The sequence below is a fragment of the Mesoplodon densirostris genome, chromosome 2 (genome assembly GCF_025265405.1).
Source record: "Mesoplodon densirostris isolate mMesDen1 chromosome 2, mMesDen1 primary haplotype, whole genome shotgun sequence".
Lineage (NCBI taxonomy): Eukaryota > Metazoa > Chordata > Mammalia > Artiodactyla > Ziphiidae > Mesoplodon > Mesoplodon densirostris.
The window spans coordinates 34,141,110-34,166,416 of NC_082662.1; the positions used below are offsets into that span (position 1 = coordinate 34,141,110).

Sequence of the window (25,307 nt, forward strand, 5' to 3'; positions counted from 1 at the left end):
CGAAGGTTGCTGCCATGGCCTGCCTGCGTGCCTGCCATAGTGGGGTGTTGCTCCAGGACTTTTTGCTTCGGATGTGTAAGATTCCCCTCCAATAAGCTATTGATGTCTCTGTTGCTGTCCCCAGGCTCTTCTTCCATCTCAAGGCTAAACAATTACAAGGCTTACAGGCCTGTGGGGCGTAGCCCAACAACTGGTGGACCAGGCAGGAAGCTGATGAAACCCGTGAGTGCCAGGATGTCGGGAAATAAGGATGGGGAATGGAACACTGAGCGGGGGTGATCCTGGTGGCAGTCCACTAGCATGTGGGGCCCTGTGGCAACTGACTACCATGAGAGATGTCTTTTTCTTCCATTATGTTGATGATATTCTGTTAACCTCAGAGTCTCTTTCCAGTTTAAAAGTAGCAGCCCCGGGCTTCCCTGGTGGTGCAGTGGTTGGGAGTCCGCCTGCTGATGCAGGGGACATGGGTTCGTGCCCCAGTCCGGGAGGATCCCGCGTGCAGCGGAGTGGCTGGGCCCGTGGGCCATGGCCGCTGGGCCTGTGCGTCCGGGGCCTGTGCTCCGCAGCGGGAGAAGCCTCGGCGGTGAGAGGCCCGCGTACCGCAAAAAACAAAACAAAACAAAAGTAGCAGCCCTGTGCTTGTGACTCATCTGAATTCACAGGGATGGCTGGTGAATACAGACAAAACACAAGGACCTGGATTATCTACAAAATATGAGCATAACCCTGACCCACCACCCCTAAACAACTACAGACACAGGCTTTAGGGGTATTAACTCAGGGACAGGCTTGTGAATTGGACATGGCCAGTTACTCAGAAGGGTTTGGTAAAGGCCTGTGGCAACGGCAAAATAATGAGAGTACCCTTGGACTTCTGGTCCCAGCTGTGGAAGGGTGCAGAGCAACCATATAGTGTGATGAGACAACAGCTATGTTCAGGCTACAGTGTGTTACAACAGGTGGAGGACATTATAAAAAGCCTACCCAAGTCTTTGAACGATGCAAGAAAAAACCTGTTCGGGTCTAGAACAGCTGTGTGTGACATATGGGATCCCCATGGACATCGATAGCAACCAAAGATCCCATTTTCCTGGCCATGAAGTTCAGGAATGGGCCAATAAAAATGACATACACTAGCATTTCCACCTACCTTACAAGCTCACTGCTGCTGGGCTAATTGACTACTTAAAACAACAATTGAGACGGGAACCCTGCTCTCAACATGTGGACCAGGAGGCTAACTCAAGTCCTACGAACTTAACAACCCAGGAGCAATCATTCTAGTGCCCCAGCCATGTTAACCCAGAGGCAACTAGTCAACACCATCTGAGTTCACCTGTTGACCACTGAAGGACTGAAGGACCACTGCCAACTGTTGGTCAGGACAATAACTCACTTTTGCCCTTATCACAGGATCTACCCATAGTGGGGGATATGTTGTAAAATGGCCCTGGGACTGGTAGGTAAGCCCCTGGTGGTTTGGGTTTGCTGCCCTGTGGGGAACAGGATTAGAAAGAGACTTACAGATTTCACCTGTCTTCTACCCAGCCCCACCTAAGACTACTAAGGTAATTAACCCAGGCCCCCTACTAGAGAAAGACATCATTATATTAACCCTGTGGTTCGTTGTTATACCACCTCTCCAGTATTCAGCGCTGGCTATGGGGACAGAGGGTGGACAGGTGGTATGGCAGGCCAGGACAAGAACCACAGGCAGCGGTGGTATTATCTCAGAATGCTGTTACTGCTTTTATTTTGCATAATGGTCATGATCTCCCATGGTGCCTGTTAAACATCTCACATTTCATCCTAGCCTGAGTGGAGGGAATCAGTTCACGGACTGGGTGACAACCCATGTAGGGACAACTGAATTCTCTTGCCTTTCTCCTGTCTTGCATGCCAAGTGCCTGGCTCCAAAATCGCCCACCTCTTGGTAAGCCCCTTTTATTTTATGGCCACATGAAGTACTGCATGGCATGCGAGATCTTAGTTCCCCGACCAGGGATTGAACCTGCGTCCCTCTGCAGTGGAAGCACAAAGTCTTAACCACTGGACCACCGGGGAAGTCCTGCAAATCCCTGTTTTTAGTGTAGTAGGTATATTACACCTGATACCCTCTAGCTGCTGCCGTCTATATTGCATTTGTGGTATCTGGTTGCAGTGCACCTCTACATACCTGGCCCCAGGGATATCATGGAAGAGGGGTGGACCAAGATTGTAAGGGTCGTGCAGGGTATATAGGGGTGGAGTGTATACTCAGGCCACCCATGGCTGTTCTCTTGCTCTCTGTACATCCCCTGCTCAATCAGGGCCTGCTTCACTCACATAACTATCCAATCCTCTTAATTATAGGGCTTAGTCAGTAACTGCCCATGTGCTTGCCTCCTGCCCCAGCCACTGGTTTCCTTGGTAACTGATGAGCCAACCTGACATCAATTCCCCCGTAAATGGTAGCCTCCGTCTCCTCCCAAGTAGCGAAGATTGCTGCCCTTGAAAGTCTGTGGGGTGCAGCCCAACAGTAGGGACTTTTTTGGTCCAGATAGTGAACCAGTTTTCCTAATACATATTTTAAACAATCCACTTTTCCCCATTGTTTTAAGGTGCCCCTCTTGTCATATGTTAATTTCCCAGATATACACATGCCAATCTTTCAGTTTTCTCTTCTTTGAACAGAAGTTGATCTAACCATTCATAGACTTACATTATGGCACATAAGTTGTAGAGTAAGTTTAGTTAACATACCAGCTGAAATTTTTAGATTATGTTGAACTTACAGATTAACTTGGAGAGTTAATATCTTTATATTAAACTGCCTTATCCAAGAATAGGGAATGTCTCTTCATTTATTCAGATAATCAACTCTTAGAGTTTGAAAATTCTCTCTATAGAGGTCTTACATATTCTTATGTAATCATTACTTAATAATTTGAATTGCTTTTGTGGATAATATCTCATGTTTGCTGGTTATAGCTGTTACGGAAAAATGCAACTTATTTTTGTAGAGTGATCTTGTATCCAGCAACTTTGCTGAATGCTCTCATTAGTTCTAAAATTTTTTTCTTAATTAGGTAGTAATCAAATTATCTATAAATGATAGCTTTATCCCTTTTTCAATACTTGGCCTCTTTTTTTGTCTTTGTGGCTTTGTACAGGATTCCTAGAACTATTTTAAATGGTAATAATGATAATGGGCCTCCTTGTATTGATCTTTCTTTCCCCTAAATATGATATGCCTAGGTATAAGCTTATTGGTATTTATCTTAATTGATGTTCTCTGAGCTTCCTAGATCTGTGGTTTGGTGTCACTAATTTTGGAAAATTCTTGGCCATTACAAATTTCAAATATTTCTGCTCCACTTTTTCTCCTTCTGGTATTCCCAATATGTACGTGGTACACTTTTTAGAAATCCCCAGTAGTTCTTGGATGTTCCAGTCTGTTATTTTCACTTTTTTTTTTTCCCAGTATGGGAAGTTTCTATTGCCTTATCTTCAACCTCACTAGTTCTTTCCTTGACCACGTCCCATTTAATGATGAGACTATCAAGGGAGTTCTTCATTTCTGCTAGTTTATTTTTATTTTTACCATGTCTTTTGTTTATAGAGGTTTCCTCTCTATGCTTGCATTACTCACCTGTTCTTGCATGTTGTCTTTTTCATTAGATCCCTTAATATATTAACAATAGCTATTAACCATAGCTATTTTTTTTATTTTTTGCTTTATAACAAATTAAATCAGTTATACATATACATATGTTCCCATATCCCCTCCCTTTTGCGTCTCCCTCCCACCCTCCCTATCCCACCCCTCCAGGCGGTCACAAAGCACCGAGCTGATCTCCCTGTGCTATGTGGCTGCTTCCCACTAGCTATCTACCTTACGTTTGGTAGTGTATATATGTCCATGCCGCTCTTTCACTTTGTCACAGCATACCCTTCCCCCTCCCCATATCCTCAAGTCCATTCTCTAGTAGGTCTGTGTCTTTATTTCTGTCTTACCCCTATGTTCTTCATGTCATTTTTTTTCTTAAATTCCATATATATGTGTCAGCATACAGTATTTGTCTTTCTCTTTCTGACTTACTTCACTCTGTATGACAGACTCTAGGTCCATCCACCTCATTACAAATAGCTCAATTTCATTTCTTTTTATGGTTGAGTAATATTCCATTGTATATATGTGCCACATCTTCTTTACCCATTCATCCAATGATGGACACTTAGGTTGTTTCCATCTCCGGGCTATTGTAAATAGGGCTGCTATGAACATTTTGGTACATGTCTCTTTTTGAATTATGGTTTTCTCAGGGTATATGCCCAGTAGTGGGATTGCTGGGTCATATGGTAGTTCTATTTGTAGTTTTTTAAGGAACCTCCATACCGTTCTCCACAGTGGCTGTACCAATTCACATTCCCACCAGCAGGGCAAGAGTGCTCCCTTTTTTCCACACCCTCTCCAGCATTTATTGTTTCTAGATTTTTTGATGATGGCCATTCAGGATTTGTTACTATGGTTCTGGAGTCTCCAAAGCGGGTAATTCACTAAATAACCTAGAAAAAGAAGAGCAAAATAAACTCAAAGCAAGCAGAAGGGGATAATAAAGATAAGAGCAGAAATTAATAAAATAAAAAACAGAAAAATGGAGAAAATCAATGAAACCAAAAGCTGATTCTTAAAAAAAAAAAAATCAGTAAAGCTGATAAATATCTAGCCAGACTGACCAAGATAAAAAGAGGGAAGACACAAAATCCTGACATAAAGAATGAAGGAGGGGACATCACTAGTCTCCCTACAAATATTAAAAGTATAATAAGGAAATACCATGAACACCTCTGTGCACATATATGCAACAACTTAAATGAAATGGACCAATTTCTTGAAAGACACAAATTACCAAAACTCATTCAAGGAGAAATAAAGTGGATAGTCCTATACCTATTAAAGAAATCTAATTCATGGCTTCCAAAAAAGAAAACTCTAGGTCCAGATGACTTCACTGGTGAATTCTACTAAACGTTTAAGGAAGAAACAACAATTTTTCACAGTCTCTTCCAGAAGATAAAGAGGTAATACTTCCTAGCTCATTTTAATAAAGCCAGCAGTAACCTCATATCAAAACGAGACAAAGATCTAAGAAAACTACAAAACAATATCCTTGCCCTCCGTATATAGAAGCAAAAATTCCTCAACAAAATATTAGCAAGTGAAATTCAGCAATATATAAAAAAGATAACCAAATGGTGTTCATTCCAGGAATACAAGACTGATTCAACACTTGAAAATCAATGTAATTCTCCACATTAACAGATTTAAGAAAAACGACATGATCATATAAATAGGTCCAGAAAAAGCAGTTTAAAAAAATTAACATCTGGGCCTCCCTGGTGGCGCGGTGGTTGAGAGTCCGCCTGCCGATGCAGGGGATACGGGTTCGTGCCCCGATCTGGGAGGATCCCATATGCCGCGGAGCGGCTGGGCCCGTGAGCCATGGCCGCTGGGCCTGCGTGTCCGGAGCCTGTGCTCCGCAACGGGAGAGGCCACAACAGTGAGAGGCCCGCATACCGCAAAAAGGAAAAAAAAAAAAAAAAAAAATTAACATCCATTCATAATTAAAATTCAGCAGACTAGGAATAGAAGGGAACTTCTTCAGTCTGGTAAAGGTCATCTGCAATAAAACTACAGCTAACATCATACTTAATGGTGAAAGATGGAATGCTTTCCTCCTAAGACTGGATATTAATGCAAGAATGTCTACTGTCATTACTCCTATTGAATATTGCTGTGGAAGTCTTAGCAAATGCAATAAGTCTGGAGAAAACTAAAGGCATTCTAGTTGAAAAGGAAGAAATAAAACTATTCACAGATGATATGATTGTCTATGTAAAATATCCCAAAGAATCTATTAAAAAGCTCTTAGAACTAAAAAGTTTAGCAAGGTTGCAGGATACAAGATCAATATAGAAAAATCCAATGTATTTCTATATATTAGCAATGAACAACTGGAAACACAAATTTAAAAAACAGTACCATTTGTATTAGTTCCAAAGGAGAAAGAAATGCTTAAGTATAAATATAACAAATTATGTGAGGTTTTATGTGCTAAGGAAAGAGGTGAAAAAAGAACTAAAGTGAAGAGACATATCATGCATATGGGTTAGAAGACTCAATATAGTTAAGATAGCAGTTCTGCCCAAATTGACCTATAGATTTAATGCAATCCCAAACAAAAATTTATATAGAAAGGTAAAGGGACTAGACTAGCCAAGACAATATTGAAAAAGAAGAACAAAGTCTGAAGGACTCATACCTGATTTTAAGACATACTATAAATCTACAGCAGTCAAGGCAGTGTAATCTGGGCAAAAGGATAACATAGAATAATGAGACAGAATAGAAATCGCAGAAATAGACTCACAAATATGATGAACTGATTTTCGACCAAGGTGCAATAGCAACTCAGTAGAGAAAGGAAAGTCTTCAATGAATGGTGCTAGAACTGGATGTCTATATGCAGAAATATGAACCTTGATTTACAATTTACACTGTTAAAAATTAACTCAAAATGGATCATAGCTAGACCACAGTGAGATACCACTTCACATTCACTAGCATGTCACTAATCAAAAAGACAGTAACAAGCAGTGATGGTTGGAACTGTCATATATTACTGGTGGAATTGTAAAATGGTGCAACCACTTTGGAAAACAATTCGGCAGTTCCCCAAAAAGTTAAACATAGAGTTACCAAAAGACCCAGCAGTTCTACTCCTAGGTACACCCAAGAGAAATGAAAACATTTGTCCACACAAAAATGTGTGCACAAATGTTCATAGCAGCAGTGTTCATAATAACTAAAAAGCTGAAACAGTTAAATGTCCATCAACTGGTGAATGGGTAAATAAAATGTAGTATATTCATACAGTGGACTATTATTCAGCTATAATAAGAAATGAAGTATTGATGCATGTTACAACATGGATGGACCTTGAAAATAGGCTAAGTGAAAGAAGTCACAAAATATTACATATTGTATGATTCAAGTTATATAAAATGCTTAAAATAAGCAAGATTGAAGAGACAGAATGTAGATTAATGGTTGCTCGGGGCTAAAGGTAGAAAGTGGAAAAGGGGATTTATTGCTAATGGGTGTGGGGTTTTTTTTGGGGGGGGTGTGGATAAAAATGTCCTAAAATTAGGTGTGGTGATAGTTGCACAACTCTGAATATACTAAAAAACATTTAATTCACACATTAAATGGGTGAATTTTATGGTATGTGAATTATACCTTAATAAAGCTGTTTTTCAAAACAAATGGATCAGAGATCTAAATGTAAAACATAAGATTATAAAACTCTTAGAAGAAAACATAAGAGAAAATGTTCATGACTTCTAGTTAAGCAGAGTTCTTAGATAAGACAGCAAAAGCACAATCCATGAAAGAAAAAAATTGATTTCATCGGAATTTAAAACTTTTGCTCTGTGAAGGACACTGTTAAGGGAATAAAAAGACAAACCACAGACTAGGAGAAAACACTTATATGACAAAGGAGTATGCCAGAATATATCTTTTAAAAATCTCTCAAAATTCAACAATAAGAAAGCAAACAACCCAATTAAAAAAATATATGAATGGATAGTCAACCAGAGAAGATACACAGATGATAAATAAGCATCTGAAGAGATGCTCGACATTATTAGTCATTAAGGAAATGCAAATTAAAACCACACTGAGGGCTTCCCTGGTGGCGCAGTGGTTGAGAGTCCGCCTGCCGATGCAGGGGACACGGGTTCGTGCCCCGGTCCGGGAAGATCCCACATGCCGCAGAGCAGCTGGGCCCGTGAGCCATGGCCGCTGAGCCTGCGTGTCCGGAGCCTGTGCTCTGCAACGGGAGAGGCCGCAAGAGTGAGAGGCCCGTGTACGCAAAAACAAAAAACAAAAAACAAAACAAAAAAAAACCACACTGAGAGGGACTTCCCTGGTGGTCCAGTGGTTAATAATCCGCCTTCCAGTGCAGGGGACGTGGGTTCAATCCCTGGTTGGGGAACTAAGATCCCACATGCCGGGGGGCAACTAAGCCCATGTGCCGCAACTACTGAGCCTGCAAGCTCTGGAGCCCAAGTGGCACAACTAGAGAGAAGCCCACGCACTGCAACGAAAGATCCCGTGTGCTGCAACTAAGACCTGACACAGCCAAAAGTAAATAAATAAATAATAAATAAATAAAACCCACAATGAGATATCACTACACGCTGTATTATTTATCTATTGCTCTGTAACAAATTACCCCAAAACTTAGTGGCTTAAGACAGCATACATTTATTATCTCAGTGTCTGGGGGTCAGGGGTCCAGGCAGAACTTCACTGGGTCATCTGTTTCAGTCTCTCACAAGGCTTCACTCAAGGTGTTGGCTGGGACAGCAGTCCCAAATGAAGGTTCAACAGGGGAAGGATCCATTTCCAAGCATGGTTATTAGCAGGACTCAGTTACTTGAGGGTGTTGGATTTTGTGCCTCAGTTCCTTACTGGCTGTTGGCTGCAGACTGCACTTATTCCCTTGCCAGGTAGCAGCTCTCTCCATCAAGGCAAACATGCAAGAAGAGCCAGAAAGAGATGACCAGCAAGACAGAGTCACAGTCATTTGTAACCTGATCACAGAAGTAGCATCCCCATCACCATTACCATATCGTTTCAGTTTAAGAAAATGAAAGGGAAATTAATATTGTTCGTTTTTCTTATTCTGTTTGTTAGAAGCAAGTTGTTAAGTCCAGCCTGAATTCAAGAGGAAGGAATTATCCAAGGCTGTGATTACCTGGAGGCATGAATATCATGGGAGCCATATCAGAAGTTTCCTACCACACACCCTTTTTAAAAAATTAATTAATTAATTAATTAATTTGCATGAGATTCATATTTATTTATTTATTTATGGCTGCATTGGGTCTTCATTGCTGCACATGGGCTTCTCTCTAGTTGCAGTAAGTGGGGGCTACTCTACGTTGTAGTGCACGGGCTTCTCATTGTGGTGGCCTCTCATGGAGCACAGGCTCTAGGCGCACGGGCCTCAGTAGTTGTGGTGCGTGGGCTCAATAGTTGTAGCGCACGGGCTTAGTTGCTCCGCAGCATGTGGGATCTTCCCGGACCCGGGCTCAAACCCGTGTCCCCTGCATTGGCAGGCGGGTTCTCAACCACTGTGCCACCAGGGAAGTCCAGCACACACCCTTTTTAGATGAGCTAAAATAAAAACTTCTAAGAATCTTGGAGTTCACACAGTAGAAGGGCCTTGCAAATGTGCTGAGTGGGTTGAGGGTATCAGCCAGTACAAAAACATTTGCAATCCTGAAAGCATCTATGCAGGAGAGAAACCCTATAAAGGAGGTAAAGGTGGTGAGAGTTATTACAGAGCTGCTGATCTTAGAGGTCATCAGAGTCCACATGGGAGAGAAACCAGATCCACATGAAGAGCACAGTAAGGGCTTCACCAGGTGCTCCACTCTTCTCCATTATACACCCCATTCCCATTCGGGAGAGGAATATATCAGTGTGGTACGTGTTGTAAGAATTTTTCTGAGTGTGAAACTTGGCATTCATAAGAGAGCCCACGGGGAGAGAGACCCTATAAATGTGATGAGTGTGGTTAAGGCTCCTCTCAGGCTTCAACACTTCACATTCATCTGAGAATCCACACAAGAGAAAAATTGATATGAACAAGTGTGACATGGACTTCAGTCAGAAAGGAAATATTCACCTTTAGTAGAATCTACGTGGAAGAGAAATCCTCTATAATCGATGTGATAATAAGGACGGTCAAAACTCTAAGTTTCAGACGTGCAGCAGAGACACCTATTACAAATACGACAATCGTGGGGGGAAGAAAGTTCACCTAGAACTTTAAAACTCATAATGACGTTACACATAAGAAATAAACCATACCAATAGCCTAAGTGAAACTTAAGTGAAAATATTATCTGTCAAGTGTTTTAATGTTACAAGATATAGAAGCAATCAGCTTAAGGTTCTGTTTATGAAGAAGCAATAAAAAAAAGTTGAAAAGAATTATATCTATGGAACATCCTGGACCCATAATGAGACTGAAAAAACCTCATGAAGAGTTGGGTTCATACCATGACTTTTCCAGTGGTACAAGATTCTGCCAAGAATGTAAGTGATCATGGAAGTAGGTCCACAATGCTGCTTTTCCTGAGTGATGATGTCCTATGCATTGTCTAAAATCTTGTCTTGAGATAGGTGAAACTTTCCACTTTCCCATTTCTTATGTGAGTATCCTTGTTTCTCACAGTGTGGTTTGCAGATCACCTATATCAGAATTACTCAAGGTGAGTACTGCAGTGTAAATAATACCTTAGTAATTAGTGCACAAAAACTTCAGTGTACATAATTATCTTGCGGGGGGGGGGGGCACTTGTTAAAATGCAGATTCCTGGGCCTCAACCACGTCTTCTTAATCAGTCTACAGGTGTGGGGACCAAGGATTTGCATTTGTAAAGGCTCCTCCTTCCCTTATAGGTGATTATTACGTATACCAAAGTTGGAGAATTACTGCTCTATGGGATGTTTGCATAAAGTTAAAAAAAGAAACAAAATCTGGGCTTCCCTGGTGGCGCAATGGTTTAGAGTCCACCTGCCAATGCAGGGGACACGGGTTCGTGCCCCGGTCCGGGAAGATCCCACATGCCGCAGAGCGGCTAGGCCCGTGAGCCATGGCCGCTGAGCATGTGCGTCCGGAGCCTGTGCTCCGCAACGGGAGAGGCCACAGCAGTGAGAGGCCCGCATACCGCAAAAAAAAAAAAAAAAGAAAAAGAAACAAAATCTTAGGTGGCATTTTACTAGTGTGCTGAACCTACTGAATACAGAAATTTCTACCAATAAATTGATCGATGTAGGAGGTAAAATTCAGGAGACTTGAAAATGCACATTGGCTGCCCAAGGAAATATTAACAAAGGGTTCTCTGACATCACCCATGATGAGATGGGTGATGACCATAAATGAAAACTTATGGGGACAAGCAGCCACAACTCGGCTTTTAAATGATGTTATTTCTAAAGCTTCAAACAGCGTTAAACATGGTTTGCTGTGGGAACATACAACTTGATAAGGGGAATCTGGTATGAATCTATTATATATAAAAAAAACAGATGGGCTTCCCTGGTGGCGCAGTGGTTGAGAGTCCACCTGCCGATGCAGGGGACACGGGTTCGTGCCCCGGTCTGGGATGATCCCACATGCCACGGAGCGGCTGGGCCCGTGAGCCATGGCCGCTGAGCCTGCGTGTCCGGAGCCTGTGCTCTGCAACGGGAGAGGCCACAACAGTGAGAGGCCCACGTAACACACACACAAAAAAAAAATTTAAAAAAAAATAATAAAATAAACAGATTGAGAAATTCCTATAGTCAAGTAGGATAACGGTTAAATTATCCTTAGCACAATGATGATTAAATTAGACACATCAGCATAAAGTCAGTCTGTCACTGAATAATTTGTGCTGTCTCTGGCATCAGCCTATTTACTGTAATTAGTCATATGGAGTGGCATAAATATGCAATTTATAGCCTAATCTGAATCTATATCAGTGGTTCCCAAATGTGCCTGGGCATCAGAATCAACTGCAGCTTATTAAAAATATGGTTATCTTGGGTTCCACCCCAGGAGGCTGAGATTCAGCATTTCTGTGAGAAGGCTTGACTGAGCATCTAAGTTCCAGGTTTTGGAACTGCTGCTTTATACTCCTTTTCTAAATGGAATCTGGGCTTCCTAGAGGATGGCTGATTCCGAATCTTGGTCGTGGCAACTAAGATGGGGTCTGGAACATCCTGTTAAAGTACTGATGCTGACAGAGTTTACTGGGGTCATGATCAAGGGAAGTAAAGGAACCACACAGGAAGAGGGCTTCTCAATTCGACTTGTCAAAGCAATCTCTGATCACCCTTAAGGCCAATGAATATGTTCCTCAAGTACTGTTTAAAGAGTATAAAACTAATTTTGCACTTATCAACAATTCCTCACTGAAAAATGTTTCTGGTACTGGAACACTTTGCTCTATAAGTAAGAAGCTGTTAGTCCTATAATAAATAAGCCCCCTTTTTTGACATGGTACATACGAGTGAGTGAACCAATAAGCTCCAAGCACCCACTCCCAGGTTCTCTACAGAAACCTTAAGATGGGGCTCTGATACTTTTTCAGAGACATTCCGTAGCATTAAATAAGGAGCAGGTATCTACTTCTGAAAACAGGCTGAAGAGGGGCAAAGAGATAAAAAAAAAAAGATTGAGCAGTTGTCAGGGCAGGGCTACTGTGCTATCCATTCTGTTTTTATTTTTAATTTATATATTTAATTTATTTATTTTTGGCTGCGTTGGGTCTTCATTGCTATGCACAGGCTTTTTCTAGTTGTGGCGAGCTGGGGCTACTCTTCTTTGCGGTGCACGGGTTTCTCATTGTGGTGGCTTCTCTTGTTGTGGAGCATGGGCTCTAGGTGCGCGGGCTTCAGTAATTGTGGCATGAAGACTCAGTAGTTGTGGCTCTTGGGCTCTAGAGCACAGGCTCAGTAGTTGTGACGCATGGGCTTAGTTGCTGTGTGGCATATGGGATCTTCCCAGACCAGGGCTCAAACCCGTGTCCCCTGCATTGGCAGGCGGATTCTTAACCACTGAACCACCAGGGAAGTCCCTGTCCATCCTATTTTGATGAAATTTTAAGACATTTAACACCTTGGCTTCCCTGAAATCAACAAACAGCTAAGGATGAGGTCTCTTCAGGAGACAAGCCATGGTCAGGAGAAGCCTCCTCACCAAGTGCTTTGCCAGCACACTCATCTGGGACTAAAGGTGAGAAATTTGGGGGCAGAGATAGAGGGGGATCACTGTTTTGGAGGGTTCACTGCACCCTAACAAATAAGCCTTTATTTTATTTTTTTAAATTTATTTTTAGGAGAGTTTTGGGGGGTTTTTTGTTATGTTTTGTTTTGTTTTTTGGCTATGTCGGGTCTTCGTTGTGACACACGGGATCTTCCTTGTGGCATGTGGGATCTTTCGTTGCAGCGAGGGGGCTCTTTGTTGTGGTGTGCGAGCTTCTTTCTAGTTGTGGCATGCAGGCTCCAGAGAGCGTGGGCTCTGTAGTTTGCGGAACACGGGCTCTCTAGTTGAGGCGCGTGAGCTCAGTAGTTGTGGTGTGTGAGCTTAGTTGCCCCATGGCATGTGGGATCTTAGTTCCCCAACCAGGGATGGAACCCGTGTTCCCTGCATTGGAAGGTGGATTCTTTACCACTGGACCACCAGGGAAGTCCCTTTAGGAGACTTACTTAGCTTTATTATTATTTTTAATTGAAGTGTAGTTGATTTACAATATTATGTTAGTTTCAGGTGTACAAAATAGTGATTCGATATTTTTACAGATTATACTCTATTTAAAGTTATTATAAACTGTTGGCTATATTCCATGTGCTGTACAATATAGCCTTGCAGCTTAAGCCTTTATTTTAATAATCTACTATTAAGCAACTAATATGATCAGTCCACATGGGTACGTTATGGAGGATAAAGACAAACCATTCCCCTTACCTCCTCTGATTCCTCCAGCTAACCTGGGCTATCTGGAACACCAAAGCATCCTTGGCAAATTCACCCATAAGCAGCTAAATCAACTTCTTTATCAAGCCTTTCTCCCAACTTAAAAATTCCTCTTAAATAGGAAATAGTTATTTTCGTTAAAGTTTTGGTTTGTGTTAAGCTTTGTTAAATTAATGCCTAAGCCCTGGAATGGCTATCAGGTTTCACTTAGGGAGTTACTTTTCTCCTCTCCCATTGTCCCTATTCCCCAAATCTTGGAAATGTTACCCTCAAGTGACTACGATTGTCATCTTTACTTTTGATCTATTTCTCATCTGCCCTTTGCCTTCATGCTGAGGTTCAGAATTGGAAAGGAGTAACATCTCTTAGGCCAGGGCTATCCTGCTGCTAAATAATCTCTAAAGAGTGTAGTTCTTGGTAATCCTTGATGGGCTTCTTGTGTGTAGTCCCTTCACCATCCAGAATTCTGATTGCAAGTTCTTTCACTCAGACATAAAGGATGACCATGGCTTAACTGGTACAGCCACAGTGGAAAACAGTATGGAGTTTCCTCAAAAATTTAAAAAAAAAAATTAAAAATAGAACGATCATATGATCCAGCAATTCCACTTTTAGGTATTTATCTGAGGAAAAGGAAAACACTAACTCAAAAAGATATCTGGGGGCTTCCCTGGTGGCGCAGTGGTTGAGAGTCCGCCTGCCGATGCAGGGGACGTGGGTTCGTGCCCCGGTCCGGGAAGATCCCACATGCCGTGGAGCGGCTGGGCCCGTGACGCATGGCCACTGAGCCTGTGCACCCGGAGCCTGTGCTCCGTGATGGGAGAGGCCACAACAGTGAGAGGCCCGCGTACCGCAAAAAAAAAAAAAAAAGATATCTGCACCCCCATGTTTATTGCAGCATTATTTACAATAGCCAAGATATGGAAACAACCTAAATGTCCATCCATAGATAAATGGATAAAGAAAATGTGATGCATGCATGCACATGCAAGCACACACACACACAAGGGAATATTATTCAGCCATAAGAGAAGGAAATCTTGTTGTCTGTGACAATATGGATGGACCTTGAGGGCATTTTGCTAATTGAAATAAGTCAGACAGAGAAAGATACGTTATGGTCTCACTTATGTGTGGAATATTTTAAAAAAATCAAACAACAACAACAGGTTCATACCATAGAGAACAGATTGGTAATTGCCAGAGGGGTAGGGGGCGAAATGGGTGAAGGGAATCAAAAGGCACAACTTCCAGTCATAAATAAGTCATGGAGATATAATGTACAGCATGGTAACTATAATTAATAATACTATATTGCACATTTGAAAGTTATTAAGACAGTAAATCTTAAAAGTTCTCATCACAAGAAAAAACTATTTTTGTAACTATGTATGGTGACAGGTTTTAACTAGACTTATCGTGATAATCATATTACAGTATATACAAATATTGAATCATTATGTTGTATACCTAAAATTAATATAATGATATATGTCAATTATACCTCAATAAAAAAAAGTACGACTATGACTTATTTAAAAGACTCTCAGTGGAGACAAAAATAAATAAGCATTGAATAAGTTCTTTTCTTAAATTGAAGTATAGTTAATTTACAATGTTTTGTTAGTTTCAGATGTACAGCAAACTGATTATATATATAACACTTGTATGATTATATAATATATATATTCATTTTCAGATTCTTTTCCCTTTTAGGTTATAACCCTGCGCTACACAGTAGGTCCTTGTTGTTTATCTATTTTATATATAAAATAAGTTCTTTTTTTAATGGTATAAGTAGAGGAATTTAGTACAAAGCAGGTAGCTTTGGTAGTACCAGGTAGCTGGCACTCTCTCCCTGTCTCTCAATCTCCCTCTCTACCAGTTCTTTCTTCCTTTTTTTTTTTTTTTAACATCTTTACTGGAGTATAATTGCTTTTCTACCAGTTCTGAATATAATTGTTAGCGCCTCTCTACATTTGGGATACAGAGCCATGCTTTGCTTAATTTAGTCATATTGTTCTAGCTAAATGAATTGCAATCCTCAAAATGTATTTGTATGATCTTGATATTCATTTCATTCCAAATACTCTTAACCTTCTATAGCCATAAAGTCCTTGAAGCCACTTTCCTCACTTGCTTTTAAAATTTCCAGAGCTTCACTTACCTATTCAAATTGACTTAAATTCAACCATAAATTGTCCTTAGCAGTCTAATTGGATGGATAGGTTTAGTAAATGTTCGTGCATTGAAAGCCATTCACTCATTTAAGAAGAATGCATTGAGTGCAAGTCCTTTGCCACGCGATCTGATGGGATAGGCTGGTCTACTCATTCCCCCTCCATGTTGGACTGGAAACGCGTGTCCTCTCTGGGAGCTAGCCCAGGTTGGCCAGCACTACATGCGTCACTCAGAGCATCCTGGAACTTCAATAAGAATTGTTACTTTTGAGGACATCGATGAGATCACATAGAGCATGATTCCCTTTATTCATCTTTTATGAGTAACTGGAACTCAGATTTCATGGAAGGCTCTCAGTAATAGCAGGAGAAAGTGTGGATGGCCTAGAAAATTAGGTAGACATCTATGACTTGAAGCAGTGAATAAGGAATCACTTAAGGTTTTATACCAGGTGTGGAATAAACAAAACTTGTTGTTTCAGGCAGAGACATTATTTAGAAAGTATGTGACAGATGGAGACCTAGCTCAGCATAAATGGGAAGGGAGAGTATGGGAGGACCTAAGAACTATTTCTTAGAAAACCTATAGAAAACGAGAAAATTGGTAGTAGAAAATATAGTATTCATTCAAGTTGACACCATGGTTTCCAGAAGGGAATGTTATGAAGATGGAAAGGTCAAAGTTATTCCAAGCATTCGTAATAGAACAGAAACAATGAGCATGAGTTGGGGACTACCAGTCTAACTGATGGAAGGCCACCCTTTCCCCTCTTGGTGGCTTTATGACTTCACAGAAGTTACTTAACATCACTGACCACCACCTCCTGTCTTTCCAGTTCAGGTTCTCTGGTACCTACACTCCAGTAATTCTTCGACCCCACTGGGGTCTCCCAGGACTTGATGCCGTTTACTTTCCACTATCTGTCTCTCCCCTCCTATCTCCACTTTCCACCTTTCCATCATTATAAATCTTTGTAAACAGCTTCAACTCTCTCCCCTCTCTCCACCCATCATACTAACCTAGAAAACCTCCAACCCTTGATAACCCCAACTCTGACTCTGGGCCTGTACTCAGCAGCTGATTGTTGTTGGACTAAAGTCACACAACATTGGCTGCCTTCACGTTACTCCCCTGACTAGAGTTACTCACCCTACCAGTTGAATAAGCAACATTCAAGACTTAATCAAACTAATTTTCTTTTTGCCTCTTACCATCTCTTTAATATTCATTTATGGAGTAACCTCCTTCCCTGGAAGAGACTGACAAACCCGCCCTTTTCTTCTCTAGGAAATAAATAGCCCTACAGTCACTTTAGGTCCCAAACAGTCTTGATACAGTGATCAGAACGCCCAGACAGGGCTCAGTGTTGGGCCCTCTCACCTTCCCCACGTGGGAACAGCTTCATCACTCTGCCGCCTCCTCGCTTCCTGCTGTCTCCTCCCCTATTCATTAACCACTGTTTGGGACCCGCCAACGTGTAAGGATGGAGGAGAAAGGAAAGTAGTATGTGAACTGGTACTCTTGAGATCTGATTTCAAGCCCTCTGGTGTAAGCCAGCTCTGGTTGGCTCTGGTAGATGAAGAAGGCCAGTGCTCTCACAGGTGCCGAGCTGGTTACTCGGAGGTTTCCCATCACTGACGCGTCTCTCCTTCAGTAAGCCTGACGCAGAGAAGGCACCTCTGCTCTAGGTGTCTGCTTATGATTCCTTCCGCAGCCCTGGCATCAGATGCCACTTCTCAGCCTACATCGACCAAGGTCTCTCCACTCCTCCAGACAGCCCTGTTGGACCCTGGATGACAGCACGCCAACTCCCTCTCTAGCTCCTGGCCCAGAGGAAACATTTGTACCCCTTGTCGCGGCACATTCCAGGAATGAGACTGGTCCCCGTGCAGCAGAACACCCTGAACAAGGCAGTGAAACAGACCTCCTCTGGCCTCCAGACCTCCACGTCTAACTAAGACCCGGCGCAGCCAAAACAAATAAAAATTAAAAAAAAAAACAAAACCCTTCCTCAACCCCACATCCCTCAGCAGCCTTTGAAGGATGAGGTGGGAGAGCAGAAGAGAGACTCCACACCTCCCTCATGGAGCTGCTGAAAGAAAAAAAATATCTAATAAATGACATCAAGTCCTAAGCACAGCACCTAGCTTACACCAAGTGCATAAATGTTAGCCATTATTATTGTCACTGTTGCCATTATCCTTGTCAATTTTCATTTCAGTGCTTGCTGCCCGAGTGGAATCTCTTGAAAAGATGTCTCAGGCAACGACCAGGGATCCAAATTTAAGATACAACTCACAATTCCCTTGAAGTAAGGCAAGGATCTCTAATGCAGCCTGTTTCCACTCCATCAGTCGGAGTCCATCCTCCTCCACCTGCCACCTGCCAGTTTTAATTATCTCACTCTCTTACTCTAAATATTTTTTCATTGATGTTTCTGCATATGAAAGGACCATACGTTTTAAACATTTCAAAAACGACTGTGTTCTTCGGTAATTTTAGAATGTAGAATGTGCTTGCCTCCACGCCTACCCCAGCCAACCCTGCCCTCCACCCCAGGCCCACCCCCGGTCCCACCCCTGTCCAGTTTCTGATGACACTTCTCTTTAGACTGAGAGGAGCTGAGCTCTTTGGGGATGCAGCAAAGACGGGCAGTCCTCAGACAACATTTTCTCCGTTTACATCTTTTTTTATTTGCCTGTTTTACAACCTAAATGTGAATACTTAAAAAGATATTTAACCGCCCTATCTCTTAGCAATAATAGCACAGCCTCACATCACTTTTAGCGTCAGAAGATTGTCACGCTCATATTGACGCTTCTTGACAAAGCGCTGTCTCACTCATTCTTGGCTGCTGCCGGATAATACCGGTACTCTGCTTTTAGCTCCCATGTGTTTTTGTGGGGCCCTTTTAAATTACGAACACCGATTTCATTCAAGATTTCCTTCAGGTACACCACAGGTTGCATAGTGATGTCAACCAAGTCCTTTATTTTATAATACTGGTGTTTCTCAAAGGCAGCAAATAGCAAGCTTAAAACTTGGTCTTTATCAGACTTCACTCTCTTTCCACTTTCTTTCTTTTTCTTCTCATATTCAATATTGTACTGATGATTGGCAACAGGTTTATAATTGGTCGTGACTACCCTCTCCAGTTTCTGTACGGTTCTGGCAGGTTTGGAAGCCTCCTCTATTTGCTTTCTCTTCAGCCTCATGTAGTTTTCACTCAGAGTAGGTCTGCATTCTCCCCGATGTACCACCGTTCCTTCCAGGGAGAGCTGATCTGGTGCATGCTCAGTCAGCACTGTGAGGACCTGCTCTCTGACCCCCTGCAAGACAAGCTGATGCTCCCTGGGAACAGTGACCGGGGCAGGTTGTCCATCTGTACCCCGAATGCCTGTAAGTTCCTTATTCAAAATAAATGAGATTTCAGACTTTCCTTGATTTTTGGCAATCTGCAACTTCCCTACTTCACCGCTTCCAGAAGCTTCAGACCACTGCTGTGACAGGTATTTAGGAAGCTTCACCAGCCACATCCGCTGGTTCTGTTGGATTCCCTCCAAGCTGAGTGCAATGCTCTGGGGCTTGCGTCTGCTGCCTCTGGAGGCCATGTGCATCTGAGCTGAGGGTGCAAAGGGTGAGCCAGCTAGGGATGAAGAGGGAAGCAGGACACCAAAACCAGCTGCTGGAATCCAGGAACCTAGCAAGGAAATATAAAACACATGCTGACTTCAGAAATGTTATCCTTGTTAGAATCTAAAGAGTGCTATACAACAACTGTCAAGTGATTCAGAATAAGGGAAGATGGGAAACCATCATAAACGTGGGGAGTTTGATAAACAAGTGTGGCACATCCTGAAACGAAGTACTTCAGCAATTAAAATTACAGGAGCTCCTATCTACTGATGTGAAGAGTTTTCTAAGACACAGCCATCTCCTAAGCACCTTCCCTACCACCCTGTTTCTCCCTGTCCCTCTCCCCTGCTTTATTTTTCTCCAGAGCACCAGTCACCGTGAAATAACCTAGATAATTTATATTTTATATATTTATTATATTATCGTATCTCTTCCCCAATAGACTGTAAGCCCCATGAGGGTAGAGTTTGTGGCTTTCAGTGCTGTAGGCGTTTAATTATTTTATTTTATTTTTTTGAAGGAACGAAAGGTCTTATTTGATTGGTTTGTTTGTTGTGAAAAAATGGAGTGGAGGTGGACACCACGCCCCGCGCCCCGCCCAGGTCCCACCGCCCAGAATTCAGATATCCTGCTTTGCCCTCCTGCTTTCACACAAAATAAGAGGCACGGAGGGCCTTGGCCTGGGGGCACGTCCTCCCTGCCAACCTGACCTGAGCACAGGGAGAGACCCTGACACCAGCTGTTGGCAGAGACAACAGCTGGAGATTGACCCAGTCCCGCTCGGAGCCGAATCGCTCTGCCTCGGCCAGGATGCGGATCAGAGCCATGATGTAGCTCAGCGCCATCTGCAGGGTCTCGTACTTGGACAGTTTTTTTTTATCCTGGCCCCATTGGGGTACCACCCTGCGCAGACGGTCGAAAGCCATGCTGAGCCCCTGCGTGCGGCGGCGCTCGCGCGCGTTGGCCGCTAGGCGCCTGAGCGCCGCGCTCTCCAGCCGCCCCTCCCCGGCGCACGTGCCCGCGCACTCGGCGCCGCCCGCACACGGGGGCGCGGCACGCGCTCCCGCCGCCGGGTTGCTGGGCTTGCAGGACTTCATCCCCCGCTGGACAGAGGGAGGCGCCGAGCTCTCTGGTCTGCTCAGGACCTGTGCGTGGGCTGGTGTATGGAGCCGCTCTGCAACTTGGCTCTTCGTAGCAAATAAGTCATGCTCAAAGCAACCGTGTGGAATCGAAGTTTGTAGTGGGAGTGCGGGGCCCCGCCCTCTGTCCGATTGGATAACCAGATTGATGTCTTCACTTGCCAAAGTTTAGGGGAAATTGAGATGTGGAAGAGAAAGTCATTTTCCCAACGTGAAGTTGAAAAAGAGAAGGGAACTTTACTGCAGCAGAATTGGTGTCGCTGGTTCGGGAAATGTCTTTCAAGTCCTCTGGGAAAGCCCGAGAGGTTAGCAGGTTCCAGGCCTATATCTTGTTTCTTCTTCTTCTTCTTTTTTTCCCCCAGGCCTATATTTTGAGGTCCAGAGAGCAGGCGTCTGCAACTGACTTGCAGGCAGAGCAATCCTGCCTCACAGCTCCTAAAGCCCACCGTGGATCAACCACCACCACTGTAGCTTCAACAACCTCTGCTCTGCCGTATTCTCTCTGACCTAAGTGGGGAAACCTTCCAATTCAAATCCCAATCCATTTAAACCAGAAGGAGCTGAGAGGCTGTATTTCTTGAGATAACCTCGCTGGCTGCCCTCATGCCTAAGGCATAGAGAGCAAAGAGTGAGCATAATTTTACGAAAGGAAGCCGGGAAGGAAGCCCCTTCTACCAGGTTGAGACTCACCAGAGCAGGCAGAAAGCTGTGCTGAGCAAGGCTTACAAGGAAGGGTGCTCCCTGATGAGCAAGGGCTCACTCAGGCCCCAGGCTGCCTCTCCCTGGAAGGAAGAACACACTCCCTCTCCTTAGCTCTATTTATTGCCACCTTTAGGGAATTCCTTGATGGGATTGGGTTACAACCACCCTGGAAAGCCAATCACATTGATTCAGTTATGGGTTTTTCCCCTAATCTCCTAAAGCATACTCATGAGGGTGGATAGCTTAATGGATTATTTCCCCCACTGAACCCATTTTCCTTAATTCTCCAGTGTAGGGGGTGTTCGAGGGAAGGCAGCTTGCTTCAGCATCTTTAGAAAGGCTGGAGATGCAGGTACCCTGAGGGGTACCTGAATAACCATTCATAGTCCCTGACCAGCCACTTTGACTCTGAATTAAAATTGCTCTCACCATCTTCTGGCTAAATGCAGAAAGTCCTCTTTCCCCCTCCTGATTGCTCCCTTCATCTTAAAACATTCTCTTCCCGTGGGTTCCATGATGCCCCCTGCTCCTGGGTTTCCTCCTGCCTCGCGAACTGCCATTTCCAGTCTCCTTTGTGGGCACCTCAGTGTGTCTGGGGCCATAACTGCTGTTCCTTGGTCCCAGGTGCTGTCCCTTCTCACTCTACACGCCTTTTGAAGATTATATTTCTGCAGAATCCTCTCAAAAGGGCAACCATAGTTCAGATCTCTCTCCTGAGCTTCTGGCAGACCACCCAAATGCCAACTGATGTCCTGCTATGCACACAATTCCTAATAGGTCAAAACCAGGACCCATCACCTTCTCATGCCTTCTCCCCACAAACAAACCTGCTCTCCCAGTATCCCCCATCCACCCTGTTTCCTAAACCAGAAACTTGAATGTTAAGCTTAATTCTTCCCATATCTCCCTCCAATGAGCCAGCAAGTTCTGCCCATTCTGCCTCCTTAATTCATCTCAAATTGCTCCCACTATCCCTGGCCCAGTTGAGGCCACTCTCCTTTTCTCTCCTGATTCAGTGCAATAGCTTCTTCACTGAATTTGCTTCCTTGGTCACTATATTGCACACACTGGAGTCAGAGTAGTGTTTCTAAAACATGATTCTGTTTTTTTTTTTTTAATTTTATTTTGGCTGCATCGGGTCTTAGTTGAGGCACACGGCATCTTCGTTGCGGCATGAGGGATCTTTCGTTGCAGCACGCAGGCTTCTCTCTAGCTGTGGCGTGTGGGCGCTAGAGCGTGCAGGCTCAGTAGTTGCAGCGTGCGGGCTTAGTTGCCCTGTGGCATGTGGGATCTTAATTCCCTGACCAGGGATCGAACCCACGTCGCCTGCATTGGAAGGCAGATTCTTAACCACTGGACCGACAGGCAAGTCCCTAAAACGTGATTATAAATATGTCCTCCTTTGGCTTCCCTGGTGGCGCAGTGCTTAAGAATCCGCCTGCCAAGGCAGGGGACACCGGTTCGAGCCCTAGACCAGGAGAAGCCCACAGCCACGGAGCAATTAAGCCCGTGCGCCACAACTACTCAAGCCCGCACGCCTAGAGCCCATGCTCCGCAACAAGAGAAGCCACTGGAATGAGAAGCCCGCGCTCCGCAACGAAGAGCAGCCCCCGCTCGCCGCAACTAGAGAAAGCCCACGCACAGCAACAAAGACCCAACACAACCAAAAATAAATAAATAGATAAATTAAAAAAAAAAGGAATGTCGGGCTTCCCTGGTGGCGCAGTGGTTGGGAGTCCGCCTGCCAATGCAGGAGACACGGGTTCGTGCCCTGGTCTGGGAAGATCCCACATGCCGCGGAGCGGCTGGGCCCGTGAGCCATGGCCGCTGAGCCTGCGCGTCCGGAGCCTGTGCTCCGCAACGGGAGAGGCCACAGCAGTGAGAGGCCCGTGTACCGCAAAAAAAGAAAAGAAAAGAAAAGAAATGTCTTTCTCTTTCTTAATAGCCTTCGGAGCCTCCCCACCTTTCATAGAATGAAGTCCATTCTCTTTCAGGTGGCTTACCAAGCCTTTCTAGAAGGGACTGCTGTTCAGTTTAATCTCTTGCAGAAACTCCCTAAAACTCCGCTTGTAAGGAGCTTGTAAACTCAATTAAACCTCCATTGCTCTCTCTCGCCGCCAGGTCTTCGTTATTATTTCCTTTCACCGACATTGCTGCCATAGTAACCCCACCCCACCGGCTCAGCTAATTCCTCTTCCCAACCCCTACTCCCGCACGCGCTCCTCCCCAGCCACGTGACCCGCGCGACGCCATTCTTCTCACAAGGTTACCTGAGAAGTTTGCTCTCTCTTTCCTGAACCACCAAGTCTGACACAGGTACGCTCCTAGTGCTTGACAGTGTCTCCTCTGTCAGCACTGGGCACATGTTTCCTAAGGACCTTCTGTTTATTTGTGTCCCCATTATGTGGTAATCACTTTGTGACGACAGAGCGTGTCTGTCTTGTCCCTCACTGAATGCCAGCATAGGAGTCGCTAAATAAAAATTGGTAGCATGAGTGAAGGATTGATGGAATCCTAAACTGGCACTGCCTTTTTGGAAAACTATTTGGCCCTATGAAACTAGAGCCTAACCCTCACAGATGTCACCTCTGGACAACGGAAGAAGATAGCATCGTGAGGTGAGGGCTTGAAGCGCATGCTCTGGAGATGGGACGCCCAAGTTCAAACCCTGACCGTGCCACTTACTGGTTGTGTGGCCTTGGGGTGGGGGTGGGGAGGTGTCACTTAACCTCTCCATGCCTCCTCTTCCTTATCGGAAAAATGGGAATAATAATAGTATAGTACCTACCTTATAAGGTTGTTATGAGGATTAAATGATTTAGTAAAGTGAGTGACAGTAGTGAGGGCTCAGTAAATGTTAGCTTGTTATCCACTAGAGTGTCAGTTCCATAATGGTAAGGGTTTTTGTTTTGTTTACTGCTGTATTATATAAACAGTGTCTGGCATCAAATACGTGCTTAAAAGATATTTGTTGACTAAATAGGCAAAATTCATATGAAACTAATTTTATTTCAGCATACTCATAATGGGAGCCATGATTCCAACCCAAGCAGTCTCTTTCGGCATCCAGGTTCCTAACCTCTACTTCTACTGCCTTAAAGAGCTAAATGTAAACATTTTAGGGGAACCAGAGGAGAACGTTTTTGTTGTAACCTAGTGGTTGTCAGGTTTTCCTGAGGTAAACACAAATCATGAAGTAAGACTTAGGCAAGCCTAACTACACAAAAATGAAAATGTCTTTACAGAAGTTTCCATAAACTAAAAGGCAAATAAAATGACAAACTGCAAAGAAATAGGTGCAACATCTAAAACCAACAAAGGATTAATAACTGGATTATATATAAAGGTCCTAACAATCAACAAGAACATTATTCTGTGAGGGTGTTTTGGGGTGAGGTTAGCACTTAAATAGGTGGACTTTTGTTAAAGCTGATTGCCCTCCATAGTGTGAATGGGCTTCGACTTATCAGCTGAAGGTTTGAATGGAACAGAAGACTGGCATCCTCCAGGCAAAAGAGAATTCTCCAGCAAATGGCCTCCAGACTCAAACTAGAACATCAGCTCGCCTGGTTCTCCAGCCTGTGGGCCCACACTGAAGTTTTTGGATTTGCCAGCCTCCATAATTGTATGAACCAACTCCTTATAATAAATTCTGATATAGTAAGTATCACATTAATATATTATTTTAATTAAACATGTTATAAATGTTATCTAAATATATAATATATTGACTATACATATACTATAATAATATATTATCACTAATATAATATAATTAACATAAATTTATATAATCTTTATCTATCTATATCCATATCTCTCTATATCTCCTATTGGTTCTGTTTCTCTGGAGAATGCTAATTAATACAGCCTATTAAGAGTTCAGGGAAAGGAGCATGCACACACATATACATACATACATAAGGTAATAGCACAGAATACACTGATAAAGCAGAAGTTCTGGTCCCAGGTGGGAGGCTTAATAATACTATAGCCTCCCTCTTCTGCCCTGAATCATAGAAAAGAAAGAAAAAATATTTTAATAAATTTATTACAATGCTAGTAA

The 25,307-nt window shown here is 43.4% G+C and overlaps 2 protein-coding genes across 2 annotated transcripts; both read right to left on the reverse strand.

Annotated features, from left to right (window-relative positions):
• Window positions 1-18,601: 18,601 nt before the first annotated feature.
• LOC132479082 (general transcription factor IIF subunit 2-like) lies at window positions 18,602-19,375 on the reverse strand. The gene has a single exon (XM_060082646.1). The coding sequence runs from the start codon at window positions 19,373-19,375 to the stop codon at window positions 18,602-18,604; it is 774 nt and encodes a 257-aa protein (XP_059938629.1).
• A 672-nt stretch (window positions 19,376-20,047) lies between these two features.
• On the reverse strand, window positions 20,048-20,497 carry LOC132502794 (transcription factor ATOH7-like). Its single transcript, XM_060118966.1, has one exon. It carries the CDS (start codon window positions 20,495-20,497, stop codon window positions 20,048-20,050), a length of 450 nt encoding a protein of 149 aa, XP_059974949.1.
• Window positions 20,498-25,307: the final 4,810 nt, after the last annotated feature.

Bases quoted from the DNA above. Each gene is read 5' to 3' on its own strand.
- LOC132502794 (XM_060118966.1), bottom strand. From the start codon at position 20,497: ATGAAGTCCTGCAAGCCCAGCAACCCGGCGGCGGGAGCGCGTGCCGCG.
- LOC132479082 (XM_060082646.1), bottom strand. From the start codon at position 19,375: ATGGCCTCCAGAGGCAGCAGACGCAAGCCCCAGAGCATTGCACTCAGC.